Source organism: Helobdella robusta (assembly GCF_000326865.2).
Source record: "Helobdella robusta unplaced genomic scaffold HELROscaffold_68, whole genome shotgun sequence".
NCBI classification, from domain to species: domain Eukaryota; kingdom Metazoa; phylum Annelida; class Clitellata; order Rhynchobdellida; family Glossiphoniidae; genus Helobdella; species Helobdella robusta.
In genome coordinates this window covers 575113-592630 of record NW_008705387.1, presented here as the reverse complement: position 1 = coordinate 592630, position 17518 = coordinate 575113, and the positions used below count along the sequence as shown (strand labels likewise).

General features: G+C 33.0%; 2 protein-coding genes across 2 annotated transcripts; both read right to left on the bottom strand.

Moving 5' to 3' along the window:
- Nucleotides 1-14234: 14234 nt before the first annotated feature.
- Nucleotides 14235-14702, bottom strand: HELRODRAFT_151357 (hypothetical protein; the record flags this gene model as incomplete). The annotated part of the gene is made up of 1 exon (XM_009030442.1): nucleotides 14235-14702. A coding segment is annotated over one exon (468 nt), but the record flags the coding sequence as incomplete, so codon positions are not given.
- Nucleotides 14703-15508: 806 nt separating this feature from the next.
- On the bottom strand, nucleotides 15509-15826 carry HELRODRAFT_181174 (hypothetical protein; the record flags this gene model as incomplete). Its single annotated transcript, XM_009030441.1, has 1 exon — nucleotides 15509-15826. The coding sequence occupies one exon, from the start codon at nucleotides 15824-15826 to the stop codon at nucleotides 15509-15511; it is 318 nt and encodes a 105-aa protein (XP_009028689.1).
- Nucleotides 15827-17518: the final 1692 nt, after the last annotated feature.

Sequence of the window (17518 nt, the reverse complement as noted above, 5' to 3'; positions counted from 1 at the left end):
TAAAAAAAACAGCATAAAACAAATGAATGTTCCGTTATCGATAAGCTACATTCATAAACAACAAAAGCAACATGCAACATACTATTCACAACTTCAATTGTGTGTTTTCAATTCTCTCCTAAACTGCAACAGTGACATCCCTGGTCGACGAATGACGCATGGAAGACTGTTCCATATTTTCGTACCACATACAGCAAAGTTACGAGACCCAATCTTCAATTTTGACACCCGATCTGTCAAGTTATTCTGATCGTTTGATCTCAAGACAAAATTTTGAGCAGTCATATCTTTGAGTGTAAACATCTCCGTCAGATATCGTGGTGCCAAACCATTTAAACACTTGAACATTAATAAGCAAATTTTAAAAACAATCCTCTTTTCAATTACCAACCAGTGCAAATCCTTAATCAATGGAGTCACGTGATCATACTTTCGTCCACCCATTACTACTTTAGCTGCTCTATTCTGTACAGATTGCAACAGTGCAATTTCATTCGCTGAAACACCATACAGTAGGCTGTTGCAGTAGTCCAAACGTGAGTGGACAAATGAATGAACTAATGCCATCAAAGCGGGCTTGCTGACGAATCTCTTAATGCGCTGCAACTGACGTAGATGAAAACAACATGACTTTACGACACCCCGTATATGATCCTTCATGGTCAGATTAGCATCAAGTGTGAAGCCCAGAATTGTGGATGATCTTTCAAATTTAACAATGACATTTCTAATGCATCTCGATGTATTTCTGATGTCTGCTGCCATGTACCAATTGGCACTAACTTGGTTTTATCTTTGTTCAATTTTATTCCATTTTGTGACATCCAAATATTTACTGCAGCCAACGCATCTTTCAGTCCTTCAGCTAAATCATCAAACTTTTCAACAGGAGCACATGACACTAATTGAATATCATCTGCATACGCATAACACTCCATCTTATAATTCTCCATCATGTCAAACACATCAGCAGTATACAAGAAGAAGAGAAATGGCCCCAACACCGATCCCTGAGGGACGCCAGTTAACATTTTTTCTTCATCCGAATATTCATTACCAAATAATATCCGCTGTGATCTGTCATTTAAGTACGACTTGAAAAATCTTAGCACAGTGCCTGAAATTCCATAGCTTGTTGACATTTTTTGAACAAGTATATTGGGATCCACACAATCAAAGGCAGCACTCATATCAAGTAAAGCTAACAATGTCACTTGCTTTGAATCTGATGCCTGAAATAACGTTGCCAACAGCTTTAACAGTGCCGTTTCCGTAGAGTGGAATCTTCTGTACCCCGACTGAAAGCACGGAAGAAGATTATTTTCATCCAAGTATTGCAGAAGCTGTCTTGTAACCACCCTTTCAACAATCTTTGCTATAAACAACAAATTTGACACAGGACGAAAACTCTTCAACTCATTTGCATCGGACGATGGTTGCTTCAATAGCGGTGCAACAATTGCTTTTTTAAAAATCATTGGATAACTTCCAGTTTTCAAACACATATTGATCAAATCCGTCAAGTACGGCAAAAACAGTTCAATGTGTTTTTTGAAAAGACTCGTCGGTATGGGATCTAGCATACATGTTGTCGGAGGGGCTTTCAAAATAACTGCCTTAACATCATCACTTGAGCACTCCAAAAATTCGAGAATATTTGATGTTCTTTAACCTTACAACTGAAAGAAGGTACGCCATGCCCTATTATGGTTTTTTTAATGTTTTCAATCTTTTTCCTGAAAAACTCTGCAAATTCACTGGCAGTAATTTTATTGTTTGCTACATCAACCGTGTTAGTTTTTTTGTTACATAAAACCTTGTTAGCGTTAGTGTTAACTAAATTGTTCCAATATGATTCTCCTTTTTTTGCAAAATGCTCTTGTTTCACATTCATTAGGCCAAGCCAGTTCTGCCTATTAACCATGCATTTATTTTTTCTATATTTGCGTTCATACCTTCGACAATCACGTTTAATTCCTCTACAGTCATTATCAAACCATGGTGCAGTTGGAACCATTCTTGTTTCAACAACATGAAGAGGCGCAACAGTATTAGCAATTCTCATCATTTCATTGTTGAAGAGCTCTGCTGCTTTATCTACATCGTCGTCATTACAAGCACCACTTATTGGAGATCCATTAATCAAGGTAAGCAAATGATTTTCATCCACACGTTTCCTTGCCCGTACAGTCTTTTTAACCTTTAACACAGGGGAACAAACTATTGGCAAACAAAATGAAACCAAACTGTGATCAAAAATGACACCACTAGGATATACCCTAACACGAGTAACAGGCATATTTATTACTGATACCACCAAGTCCAACGTTCCACCATGCATATGTGTAGGTTCTTTTATTACATTTTGCATTGAAAACATGTCAAACACATTCGATAATATCTTGGCATTAACATCATCATTTTTTTCAACATGCACGTTCAAATCACCTAATAATATTACATGATCACTCAATAACATTATGTTCTCCAAGATACTGGTCAATTCTTGAAAAAATGCTTTAGAAACCAACTGCGATCCTGGTCGATAAATGGCAAATAGTACAACATTAACTGTGCCTACTATCAATATAACCACAATTGCCTCAAATGTTAATAATTCCGGCAAAGCTATCCTTTTGTGTTTAAAGAGATCACGAAAGTAAATGATTAATCCCCCGTGATATGGATCATCTCTTCGCGAACAATCAACAAACCTGAATCCATGGGGCATAGCTAGTTTAACCGAAACATCATCTGATAAACCATGCCAGGTTTCTGTTAACACAAGAATATCTAAGTCTTCATGTAATAATTCATAAATAGTGTCAGTCTTTGAAATCATTGATCTTATATTTAAGAGACCTAGGCGTAATTTTTTCAAATATCCATCATTAATATCATCAGTCCTACCGCTATCAACTCCATCATCATCCCCGTCACAGGTAACATTAATTCGACCATCATCAATAAATCTACCATCACGTCTATCATCATCACCAGGGTCATCATCACCACCACAACCACCCAATTGATCATTCACCGTGTTACTTTCCCTATAGTTAATGACAAAATTCACATTACCAAAATTTCCACTTTTTTTTTATTCATATCCGCCCATTGCCCCTACCGAAAATATTGCATTAACTTTTCTGTTTACATCATTTATCAAATATTTAATGTCATCAAGTTCCTCAAATATTCCATCGATATCGAAAGAGCACATATTCAGTGCAATCTTTTTTTTATTCGAATTATTTTCAAATTTCCAGGTTCGCCCCTCAATCTGTAAACAAAATCCTCTTTATCAACTGCCTCCTTCTCCCTCGCTAAATTCATCAATTCTCTACACTTGATTCTTTGATCTTTTGTCATATCTATTCCCTTCAGATCATCATCTAAATTTTTCAAATTATTTAGACTTTCATAATTAAGTTTTTCAAAACCTTTGACTTCAGTTTTGTAACAGTTTTCCCACAAACTGTAGTTGCAGCTTTTATCAAAGTGGTTTTGTATGTATTCCAATCTGTACTGGCTTGCGATTGGTGGTCTAACTGTGTGGCGACAATCTGTTGAAATTTTTCTCGATGAATATTGCTTTTCAGCTTCCACGTTTTGATTCTTCGAGGCATCTGTTTAGACTTATGTTTTGACAGTTCGACAAGCAGGTCTGCCACAAGGAGTCTAAGTTGGTCGACACATGATTCGCCAGGTATAACTTTGACGTTTTTGAATAGCCTTCGATGTTGTTGCTTGACAGCGAAGAAATCAATTTGCGTGGCTGATAGTCCACTTTTGTATGTTATGAGATGTTCCAACCTCTTTCTAAAATATGTGTTCAGTAAACAAAACCCGTGACTTTCAGCAAACTCAAGGATGCGGTTGCCATCTTCATTCCGTTCTCCATAGCCAAGACCGCCATGTACGTTGTCAAAACCATCTGTTTTCTCTCCAACACAGCCATTGAGATCGCCTCCAATCAGGATTGTTTCAGATTTTGGTATTGTTGAGATGGTGTCAGAGAATGCAGCCCAGAAGTCATTTTTCATCTCCTCTGACTCGCCTGTTTGTGGTAATCATTGTTTGCTTTTCTATGCGAAGCTTGATCCACATGAGACGTGAATTAATTCTTTTAATATCCAGTACTTCTTGGGCTAGCGGTTCTCTGACAAAAATTCAGCGTGGATGCAGTTTTATGCCATGCCCAGGACCATGTAAAAACATGACAATAGTGTCTAAGATATACGCTATTGACAAATGACATAGATATGTTCAACATACTTTATAACTATTAAATTGGCAATTATTCATTATTTTATAGTTTTATACTCTACCTAGTTTGTTCATGTTTTGGTTTATATAATATTGTCATTCATATTTTGAAGAAATAGTTTGAATGCAAATTAAAAAATTTTTTTAAATTTGAAACAGTTCCCTGGAGCGAATGAAATTTTACTAAGAATTTTCAAATTCCTTTTTCTGCTTCTTCATAACTTCACTAGAGCAGGCTTAGAATAAAAAAAAAAAAAACTTTTATTCTCCGCCACACGTAGCGGAGAACAAAATTAAAAATATATTTTAATTTAGCAATAAACTCATAGTTTTACCGGGTTTTTATAAATTTTACTCTGAATATGTGCAAACAGCTGATAACGAAAGATTGAATATTTAAACTTTTAAACTAGATATTTAATTGGTGGCATATTCTTTCAGTGATGAAGCTGTTAGGTTCATAAATAATTTTGTTGATAAGAATTCTTCACATTGAATATCAATTAAAGTCATGCATATACATTCGTAAGCCTGCTAACCTTTAAACTCATCTATCAGTAATAATAATGACTTTCCCAATTGTGGTGCTGTCCAAGCTATAAATTTTCTCATTAAGTTTCGAAATTATTGGAATCTTGTTGCGGAACTGCACCAGTCTATGAACCACGATTTTTAAAAGCACAGCACTGGTTTCTGAGACCTGACCCAGTTTATGCACTTTGGCGGCAAGGCCAAAATTTTGAAAATATTAAATAAAATTTGTTTACAAATTTTAATGGAGGGGGGGGGAACATTTGTGGTAGTATAATCGAAATTAGGATAGCAATCTTTTTTTGCATATCATGTCAGTTTTTGGTCAATTTTCAATCTAAAACAGTGCTTTTTTTATCAAAACAATGAATATTACTTTTAATAAAAATTCTGCTCACAATGGGAGGGGTGCGCTGGGCACCCAGCCCCACCCCCCAGAGCCACCACTGTGTACAAGATATATAATAATGTTTCTAGAAAATGCTAGATATAATGGTAAAAACTGTTAAAAGATACAAAAAAATCATAATGAAAAAGACAAGGTTAAAATTATAAATAAAAAATTAAAATTAATTAAAAGCAACTGTAAAATGCTGAGTTAATGATGATTTGAATTTAAGAAAGAAACAGAAGTTCCTGACATCAAGACGGGAAATACAAATGATTGGAGCAGCATGAGTGAAGAAGTGATGGTGCTTTGACAAAGACATCAATTATTCAAATTAAGATGTAGTGGATTATCGAGATAAGCTGGTGAATGTGATGAAAACTTGAAGTCTAAAACAACAATTTTCTAATAAACAAAAAAATGAAATCAGTGCAGACTTCGAATTTGATGAAGTTGATGTTGCCTGAAGTGGTGTGTCAATATTTAGAAATTGAGGCAATGCGCATAGATAGTCTGAATGATAAAGAACTTTTAGTGCTTGAACATTAAAATGAAACATAGCCATTTTTGGATATTTAGGTTCCTTGTGTGGTAAACAGCACATCAAGGTTATTTTTGAGCACTGTTTCACAGAGCAAGCACGAAACATACATAGCCCTAACATAATGTCTCTGACATCTAACTAACCTAAAAGATGTAAAACTTAAAAGTAAAAGTAAAACAAATGTTAATTTGATTAAAACTTAGCAACATTAAGTTTCATGCCCAATGCAGATAATTATGCACAATGCTATAGCTGTAAAAAATTTAATTTAATGTTTTAGAAGTTAAAAACCTAATGTCTAATCCTAACCTAAGCCTTATCAGTAATCCTCCTAAAAGTTTTTTTTAATTTTAATTTAATTATTTATTTAAACAGCTAAGCACCATTTAATTAACTGCGTTGGGCATGAAACTTAATTGCCAAAATAAATCGAATGCAATTTAAGATTAACACAATTAATTTAATTAACTAGCATTTCTTATCTTTTTACATATCTGCCATGCCATCTTACTTATAGGAAGAGTTTCCTGATAAATCTTCATAGTCATAATGGATGCTTTTATCAAATAAGCGGCCCCTCAAAATGTGCTTGATTTTAAAATCAAGTGACATTTCTGAGGCAAAATGAAAATGAATAATTATGCAACGTATTATAATAATTACGAACCAGAAAGACTAATCTTATTAAAAATTAAAGAGTTAAAAACCCGCCAATTCTTAACTTAGCAACTATTTTGCGAAATGTTTTTTAATGAAGTCATGATAGCAAAGTATGGACAGCCAAATTATAGAGATCCGATTTGGTTATTTTAAATGAGCGATGTTTTAAAGACGAATTTTAAAGTTGTGAAATTTAAAATATCAAATGGCATCAAGCAGCGTACTGTTAAAATAATTGAAAAAAATCCAGTCCACATTAGACGTTGGATCGATAACGGCTGAAAACAATAATATATATTTACATGCAAACATATCTACTATTTGCTGCGTATTTGTTTTTCTGTACTAGTGCAAAAAGTTAGAGTTTTATAACATGGTATCGATAAATGGATAACAGTTATAACATTTGGCAATATATTTCGTCGCTGAAGTGATTACAAAACAAATTCGACTGGCTCGTGCCGTAAAAATCAATGCTAGTTTTTCTACGCGTTTGAAAATTGATATTTCAGTACTTCTTAACAATTTTACCATTTCTATAATATAATTAGGGTAAAAAAAACTTGTTTTAACTGTTTTATTTTTGATGAAGATTTGCAAACTATTTGCAAACATAATAATTGTTACTACCTTCAAAATAATTTTGCTTAATTCTATGGAATTAAACGCGTAAACATTAAACATTTTTTTGTAGTAATTGACATTTTATTGATTTTTTACGATCAAACGTCTTACAATAGACAAATTTTTTAATTAAATGTCAATAAGTTGACAAAAAAAGACAAATAGAACGATAATCGCTAAACAACCGGCTAAAAACTGATTGTTTACTTTAATTTAAATTCAGTTTTCAACATATATTTGTTAGATTGACCTTGATGTTAAATATAAATATATATATATATATATATATATATATATATATATATATATATATATATATATATATATCACCAACTTATATCAAGTTTGTTTGCTGCAACTGAAGTTCAAAACATATCGTTAATATCATTCCTTGATGTCATCAGCATTCGATTGTGTGGATCATGAAATACTTTTAAAAAGATTGCAGTGCAGTTATGGTGTTCTTGGAGTTGCCAATGACTGGTTCAAGTCCTATCTTAAGAATCGTACACAACGAGTTGCATTTAAAAACACAGTGTCAAATGTATCATTGGTCTCATCGGGGGTGCCTCAAGGATTTGTGCTGGGACCCATCCTGTTTTTGCTTTAAACATCGAATATAATAAAAATAATTAGTTCCCACGGATTCGTTTGTCTTGCTTTTGCGGATGACATCCAGGTGCTGATCACCAGTTCTCCAGATTCATTTGCAGACGAAGTGAACAGATTCAGCAGATGTGTCAGATGTTGGCCGTTGGATGTTAGATAATTCATTAAAGTTAAACCAATGTAAGACTCAGTTCCTTCCGGTTGGAACATGGCAACAGTTTTCAAGGATGAATATCACTTTAATCAAAGTAGGAGATGTAAATATATCTTTCAGTAAAACAGCTTCTAATTTGGGGGTGTTGCTGGATGATAGACTGTCCATGAAAGACCACATCAAGATGATTTCAGTTTCCAGCATTACTCAGCTAAGAAATTTATACCGAGCTAGACATTTGCTAGATCAGCATTGGAAAATCTGGTCCATGCGTTTGTATCATCACGGCTGGACTACTGCAACAGTCTGTTTTATAACTTGCCTTATAGATCAATTGCCATTCTTCACTCGGTTCAAAATAGAGCTGCATAACTTGTAACTGAAAAATTGAAATTTGATCATGTAAGAATGAAGATGGAGAAAAGAATAATTTTTAAAATTGCAGTGACTGTGCTCAAATCCATGAATGGAATGTCACCGGCTTACATCTCAGATAAATTTTCCACGAAGTCATCTGCATCATGTTTTCATCTGAGATCAGATAATATGAATCTTTTGGCGGTTCCAGCTAGGCATCTACGAATAAGTGCAAGAGATACTGCGGTTGCAGGTCCGACGGTTTGGAATGACCTACCGATTTCATTAAGAAGACCCGGAATTAATTTTGTGACATTTAAAAAAGAATTAAAAACATATTTATTTTCTGTTGATAAACATTAAATTTGAATATTTTAATTTATGTTGATCACGCACAGATATTTTGTTTGTTTCACTTTTGATGGTGCCTTTGAAGTATTTAATTTGCGCTTTATAAATATTTCTAAATATAACGCGTCTGCCATATCCATATTAAATATATATCTATGCCCCAGACTTCCAATGGCCCCGTATGAAAAGTTTTTCTTTTAAAAAATAATTTAATTGATTTTTCAAATAAAATAGAATTTTTAAAAAATCATTTAATTTTTAATACTATTGGTTTTATTGGCTCCGTTTAAGAAAATTAATTTAAAATAATTAAAATGACTTAAGATATAAAAATTAAAAATTCAATTTATTTGTTAAATTCGACGTTGATAGGCGTTTGCAACATTAGCAGTTTACTCCATAATTTACTCTTTACTGTAATACCTAATGTTTGAAAGCAATGTGATGCGTTAACTAAAGTGACACTTCTTCGGCCATCCATAATTTTTCTAACTATAACTTTATCCAATGCATCTGGTTAAAGGGCTTTTTCTGTTTTTAAGAGAAATAACATTTATTTGACAATTATTTGAAAAGTACAATAGGTGAACAAAAATTAAATAATTTAGCAATTTTGTACATAAAACAAAAACGTTGAATCGTGTTGACACCATGGATATATATATCCATGGTTGACACTGCAAAAATTATTGATGAATTCGCAAGAAGTGAAGCCAGGAAAAATATATTTGAAAAAATTTGTTTGTCGGATATTATTTTTAAATGATTTCTTGTAATTTCCCTTTCTAATTTCATTGTTGAGAAATATATATTTGTTAATACTTGACAAATTATAAACTTTTTTAGCCATTGAACATTTGTATAAATAATTTTATATGTATATCATCATCAGCGTTTTTAGGCGTTACTTCCCATTTAAGGCTTTTCAGGGCCTAAGGCATCGAGCTTGTTTTTTTCCTATGGTGCACATTCCTCCTGAGACACATTCTTCAAACCTCTTTGTCGAGTGCCACTTAACTCAGGCTTCATGCTTTTTTGTTCTGCCCCACAAGTTTATAATTTAGACATACACAAACATAAGTCCCAATGACATTAAACTGCATCCACGCTGTCTTGCGTGCTTCTGAGCAAAAAGGTCAACGCTTACAACTCACCACATTGGAATTTATGTTTGTTTTTGTCTAAATTTTAACCTATGTATGAGACACAACACAAATAGCCTGATGCATGAGAAGGTGCTCGACAAAAAATGTTTTCATAAATTGTATCTCAGAAAGGGTGTGCACAATAGGAAAAACTAACACTAACACTAAAAAAGCCCATAATAGACGCGTTCCCTAACGAGGTAACACCTAAGAACGCAGATGATAATAATTAAATATATATCAGAATCAGAATCATTTTATTCCATCAAACAAAACAAAAGTATAGAATGATTAGACCAAAAAAAGAAAATTAATTCTTCTGGGCTCGGCCACCATCATTGAATTATATATATATATATACATATATATATATATATTATGACAAAAATTTGGTTAGAAATATTGAGAAATATAATAAAAAACTATGCAACGCCAGAAATTCTGTAGATTTCAAAAATTACTGCATTAATTATGGTATTACCAGCGTATATATATTTGGTTTTAACTATTTTAAATTTATTGCACTTAATGTACTAATGTTTGTGACAATTCTATCGTCAAAATATATCAAAAATGAAAAATATTTAGCGTTAAGTGTTTTTTAGTTTAATGATTTATAAACTATTATGGAGCATCTGCATTGTTTGAAGTTTGACATAATGCAAAATTACAAAGCTTCTACACGCTAAATTTGGGGGTTCCAAATTTTTTTCCTGCTTCTGAGCATTACAAATCAATCGTTGAGTCAATTCTAAATTTTTATTCTTCATCGAACCAGTAATTAAAGAATAAATTGTTAAGCCTTAACTAAAAAAAGTCCTTACAAAGTTACATTTTCTATCAATTGAATGCAGTCCGCATCTTATCTTGTTTAAAATATCGTCTCAGTTTAGTTGAAATACATTGGTTTAAGTTTATCAGTTGAATTTATCAAACACAAATAAAATCTACCCCATAAGACGAGGTGAACGCCATAGAATTATTTTATCCACCATGCTCTGGATGATAATTTAAAGTGACGATTTCATTTTTGCACCGAACCATCAAAATCTTCTTTTGATAAAAAAATCGAAAAAAGTATGATAGACTCAACTTTTTAAACGCCTTCAACACTAAAGTTTGTAGTCATAAACAAATCTATGAAAACTGTTAAATATAAGAAAAAACCAAATGACTGACACATTAAGGAAAAAATAAAACTAATGTTTTAACATGTAAGTAAAATAGATTTTTTTTAAGATACTTAGCTACAACAAACGAAGATTTCTTGTAGTCTCCGAATTCTAACAGATATCAAATTTTAAAAACTGAAAACTATTTGTCTAAGTCTGCCCAGTGGCGGGTTAAGGGGAGCGATTCAAAGTTGTCACTGCGTCTGCCAAATTTTAATATAGCATATTCGATTTGATGTACAGAAAAACATTTCAACATAAAAACTTGGCGCAATTGATTTGATACACAGAAAAATCTCAGCTTTGTACAAAAATCGAATACCGAGATTTAAGTACTTAATCAAATTAAAGCAAACTCTCTTGCGTAACGATTACTAAACGAATCAAACATAGAAAAGCTCAGAAACAACTCGAACTTAAATTTAAAAAAAAGAAGGTAGACCAGTTCTCCAGGCACATTACGAATGGTCGAAATTGAAATTACTAAATTATTGAATACTATTTCAGAAGCTGAATTGCTTAAAAATCATGAAATTAATTCATTTTCTTTCTTTTCTTGTCTGTAATTGATTTCATCGAATTATTCTACTCGAATTTTTGATTTAATCGGTTTGTTCCTGGCTCTGTTTCTAATATTTAGCTAAATAATTTTCCGAATTGCAAACGTAAACAAACCCCTATTAAGATCTGTCGGCATATTGCAAAAAATAACAAAGGCTAATTATTTTACAATATTAACAATTTATTTATTTATTGTAGGTTTGAAAACGACGAAGAAGTTAAAATATTATTATTTATTTATTTACACATTATTTAAACCATGAATCAAAGGGTGATTAACAGGTGCCGTTGTCAACAAAAAGCCAATAAACGTGCTGTCTGAAGATATATATTTGATGACGGCGCATCCTTGGTGATCTTCTAAAAATAGGCCAAATTTTTTACATCTCTTTTCTGTTTCGTACAAAAAGATCGAATGCAAAGATCTTTGCACGTACTGTGTAAAGCAATAAGATATGATTAGTTATCAATTCACATAACATCGAAATTAGAATATAAAATTATGTTGATTCTTACCAAAATATTTTAAACTAGGGTTATATTCAAATATATTATATTATATTTAATATTCAAATGCTCCAAAGATTCCTTTTACAACTTTCCTGTTACTTTTATATTTATTGGCATTTCATATTCAACCTTCCTTTAAATCTCTCGCCAATGTTATTAGTCTTCAAAATTCATACATATCTATCCACATCTTCCGGTTGAACGTTTAAAAAATTGTACAAACCTAACACTGATACCATTATCATTCAAAACATTTTTTTAACACCATACCATACTACCATCCCTGCCACGAATTGGGGTTTGTAGTTAAGCTTCTCCCTTTCTTCCAAACCTATTTCTTTTCTGAACTCAACACCGACTCGTTAGAGTGGAGTATAGAAAACAATTAGTTTTCTAAATTTATGGCTCCTTTATTCAAACTATTTTCTAAATATTCTTTCAATCCTATTATGCCTTTATTTTCCAAAAAATATGTTACCCACTAACCGCAGCTGCTTTTGAAATGTTATAATTAAACTTGATCAACTAACATGACACTTATTGTAACATAAACTTTGTTCGCAAATAAAATCAAGCTTTATAGTTCCAGATAAACAAATTGCTGTTCATTTTTTCTTTGGTGTCATTAATTTCTCATCAAGTTTTTTGACATATTTAATAACGTTTCAACTAGTTTATTTTAATGTTTTTGTGAAGCCTTTAAGAGCGGTTAACAAATTTGAAAAATAATCAAACCAAGTTGAAAAAGTTATTCACATAAAAATTGAATTGGCAAGATTCATCTCTCATCTAATTTCACTTAATTTTTATTCTAAAATAACATAAAATCAAATCAAATATTTAATATGTTACAAAAGTTTATAGCACAATTCATTAAGTTGAATAAATAAAAAAGAAGAGTAGAAATAGCATTTGTAACTAACAGGTATGGTTTTCCTAGTATCATTAAAATCTGCCCAGAAGCCAGCCATATTTAACGATTTACATATGTAATTAGCCACATCAACAAACTGAAAATTATTTTAAAATAATAATACGAATTAAAAATAGGCTTTAGAAAGTTAGAAAATGAATCAGAAAATTATACGACCAAAGAAGAAAAAGTTGTAACCAACTCAATGTGGTGCAAAGTCAATGCAATTGTAAAGGTTTCAATTCAACATATAAGAAAATAGTATTAAAGGTTTGGTGGAAAACGGTTTCTGGATAACTGGGTTTAATTAAGCGTCCAACTTCTGATGCATTAGAATCATTAATCACGTATTATTGTCATCCTATAAGCTGACGTGAAAGAATACTAACAAAATAAATAGCGTAGTAAATAATGTAACAAAATAGATAACGAAGAAACTACAGCATTTATGTTTTCAAACTGTAACTGTAATTGAAAATTATAACATCAGTTGAGCCAACGTGGAACTTTTCTCAATGAACCATCTCAAATTAGGAATTTTTTTATTATTATTTTTTATCAAATATAGTTTTAAATACAGTCTTAAATTTAAAAAAGAAAATTTTAAATAATTTTCCAGCATATTATTAGTGTTATTTGTAACGGGTTCGATATTAACTAAACGCAACGACAAATATATTATTAATCCTCCTTTATTAAAACCTAACTAAATAATTAATTGAATAAATCAAATTAACGAAAATTCAACGATACAATAATCAACTTTACTAATGTCGACTCCGGCACAAGAGCCGCAGAAAAGAAAGAGAGGCTTAACTTATTTGCGCAGGCTATTTATAGACTTGCACGGTGCTCTCTCCTAGGTAAGCGCTTGTACTTTGTTCTAGTAACCAACCTACATGACCATACGGCGCTCTCCCCTAGGTAAGCACACGTGCTTTGTGCTAGTAACTAGCCCACGTGACCACGTAATGGAACCATTTCCATTACATATCTCCAACGCCTAAGAGGATGAATGTAACATTCATCACACATACAAAAATAAAAACTAAACAAAACAAAAATCAATGTCCGAAAATGCAATAAACATTTCTTGACTTTTATATCCTGGAGGAAAAATTGACAACATTACGTGCACCTGGATGATAACAGAATTGTGTATTATACTCTTGATTTTGAATAAGCAAATCCATGATCGGAATTTTAGAATAGCCCAAACTGAAGTGGTCTTTGTGCCTCTTTAACTCGGGCATTGTATAGTCTGGCATTGGCACAGCTTCGCATCTGATGTTGCTGGTGATGTTGGCCACTACTTCTATTCCTTGATGGATCTGATCTTTCTGAATCCTGTCTGACTCTGGTCATATAATTCATTGGGGGCCTGTTCGAATAAAAATGAGGTTGCATTTGATTGTTGAGATGGAAGCTTGGCCCCGAACCGAGAAGGGGCTCAACTTTAAAATCCTCCAGTCTCTGATACTTGCTGAGCCATCCCCTCAACCTACCATCGACCAGCACATGCTTCCTTGAATATTTGAGGAAAGCCCCGAACTTTTCCAGGCCATATAACTGGCCATTTTGATAATCTTTGATGGTCTCCTCTTGGAAGTGCTCAAACAAGTCAGGTCGATATCTTTTCTCCAAACCATAACTATAGAACCGAAACAGACATTCCAAGCCATACCTGAACCCTTTATTGGCATCTTCAATGGCAAGTTGCCTGAACTCCTCGTACATTTTTTGGTGAAAGTGGTGACGAAGAAAAAATGACCAAAACCTGAAAAGAGTGTTCATTTCTGTAGACAGCCCGATCCCAACCTTCCGACGATCCTTGAGGCACTTGGCTCGGTAAGAATTGTACTTGTACCAGGTGAAGTTGTTGTCCTTCAGCAGCTCATGGGATGGGTGTTCCAACGTTACACACGCCACTGACAAGCTTTCTGAAACTGTGTGACTTCTTTCATTGGTTGTCGACGATGCTAAGGACGCGTATGTTGACGGAAATTCTACTGGAACTTGTTTCGCAGAAGTTTTGAGGCTCTCCGAAAAATTCTCGGCATTGGACGATCTGGGTTGAAGAGTCTCACCCGAAAATTTATGATCATATTTTGAGGAGCTGATGTTGTCAATACTTTTATAATTTGTTATTTCATCATTAGTTTGTTCCTGATGTTGTTGCGGTTGCTTTTTTGACTGCCTCTGCTGTTGACGTTTTTGTTGTGGTCTTTGTTTCTTTGTTCGTTTCGCAACGCATGACGTTTCTAGTGGCCGTAAGTGTATCTCTTCTTTTCCATGTACAGCGCTTCGCAATATGACCGATCTTCCCTCAAGAGAAACAGGTCTGTTTGGGTGAAGCTGATTTGTTGTTACTACTTCTATACATCTGGTGCTCATTTTCTCGAGACGATTGTATCTGATTGATACTCTCCGACATATATATATTGTCGCTCGAAACTTTCATGTTAATGGTAGCTTCATATTTGTCGATCGTTTGTGCCAACACGTCATGACTCCTCCAGGAAGCTGCTTGTTCTTGTGACAAAATAAATTCCAGAGTATGCCTTGATAGCAACTCTTTCATTCTACCTGCACATATCAATTTCATTGCATCTTCTAATCCCGTAATGTTACGGCTTTGAAAATAGTGGTTCAGCGTGCCGTATAATTTCGCCCCGAAACTCGTTTACGATTCGCTTTTCTGTCTTCTCAGGGCGAAGAATTCATCTCTCAATTTTGTCGGGTTTAACCTGAACTCCTGCAGAATGAGTCTTAATTTCGCTATAATCCTTCAGACCGTCGGCGGAAATAGTATGCAACCATGTTTTGGCCTTTTCGTTCAAACTCATTATCAACAAATTGGCTTGAATTTCTCCGTCTACGTGATAGTTTCGAAAAAATTTTTCTACGTGTTCAAAGAATGCAGGAATATCTCTTGGCTCTAACGGACAAGTTCCATCAGATGTTTTAACGACTCCGCGAAAAATCGAGTCTGTTGCATTAGTTTTATCGTAGCCCACGTGACCATGTAATGGAACCATTTCCATTACAGTTATTATTATTGTGATTGTCAAAAGTGGCATTCCCTTTCCTTAATTCTAAAAGTTGCATAGGCTTCACGGAATAAATACGTCATCAGTTCAATCACGAAATAAATAAGTCTTCAGTTCATTTCTGTTAACGTTAAATTAAATCTTTTATAACCCGCAATTCTACCTGAATCAAACATATGAAATTATAGAGGCCGATATTATGACGCCTCTTCCACCATACATCATCCTGACCTTAGGTGTTATCATCATTTGATTCGTAGTTCTTCTAAAACCAAATCTCAAAAACATTTCAGCCATCCACTTACAAATATTACCAAAATATCTTTGTGCTAATTCATTTTAGCATTTATAGACCAACATTGCGGTCTTGCTAACCTAATGCTTTACTGACAACCAATGTAGTAATCAGTTTGAGTCACTTTTTATCAATTTTGAATCACTTGTAATATGTTCATAACCATATTAGTTAATAACCATATTAGTTATGATTTAGACCATTCACCAGCTAAACATTAATAACAAAACTAAATGAATAGGGAGCATCACAAAATCCGACAGTGCAAACGTCATCATTGTAATGAACGGCACAATATTGGATAAATTAGCGTATTGTCCCCCGGAAGCAAACTTGCAATGATAACCGGCAGAATTCATACAATAACACATTACTAACCGTAACTGAGCCTGGTCGAAACTCTAACACAACCATAAAAGACCTCAATAATAAAGTCAACGTAGCTGCCAGTACTTTAAAAAAACTACTATGAATTAAATAATTTTCTCAATTAAATAAAACAGTCAAATCACCAACTCCACAAGAATTGTAGGATAGTAGAGTATCCATGCAAGAAAAGGTAGAGAATACTCAGTACCAACACCAGAACACAACTAAACTAACGTCAGGTCAACAACGAAGTCAAAAAAACAATTTCAATTTTGTCTTGCAACTTCTAAATCAACCGAGTAAAGGCTCAATTAAATAAACAGTTGAAGAACAATTATTAGTAACACCAGAAATTCAAACTGTCATGACCTAGGATATAGAACCCCAAAAGCAGAACCAAAAGGAAAACAAGACAATAATTAATACTACAGAATTTGAAATCATAAAACTGTAATGGCAGAAACTTAGAAGCAAAACAACTGAAATATCAAATTCAACATTTCAAATTTCTATATCTATATGAATAATGAGTGAAAACAATATGAAACAATTTATTATATCAATGAATGCAATACTAACATTGTTATAGACTTTTGCGTCATTTTTGCTCATGTAAAATAAAACAACTGTCACTCGCTGCTTCAAAAAGTTGAAAGACGGGTGAAGAAGTTGAAAATCTTTTGAAAAAATTAAATTCATCAAATTTTGAAAAAAAAAACTTTCGTAAACACTTCACCTTGTTTCACAAAAACAGGACATTCTCTTGCAATCAAATTAAAATTGAGAAGATCATTTTCAAAAATATTTTGAGAAACACCATTCAATGTTGGCTGCAAAGTTAGTTTATATTTTATACATATTAAAACAATTATATTAATCATTACAAAATTAAAATATAAATGAAAAAATATGCAATATAACTAAAACATTAAATATTAACAAAATGGGATAAAAAATAACGCCAAATTGGTTTCTTTTAATCCTGGTTGGTAATAGTAAACAGTCATGATGGTAAA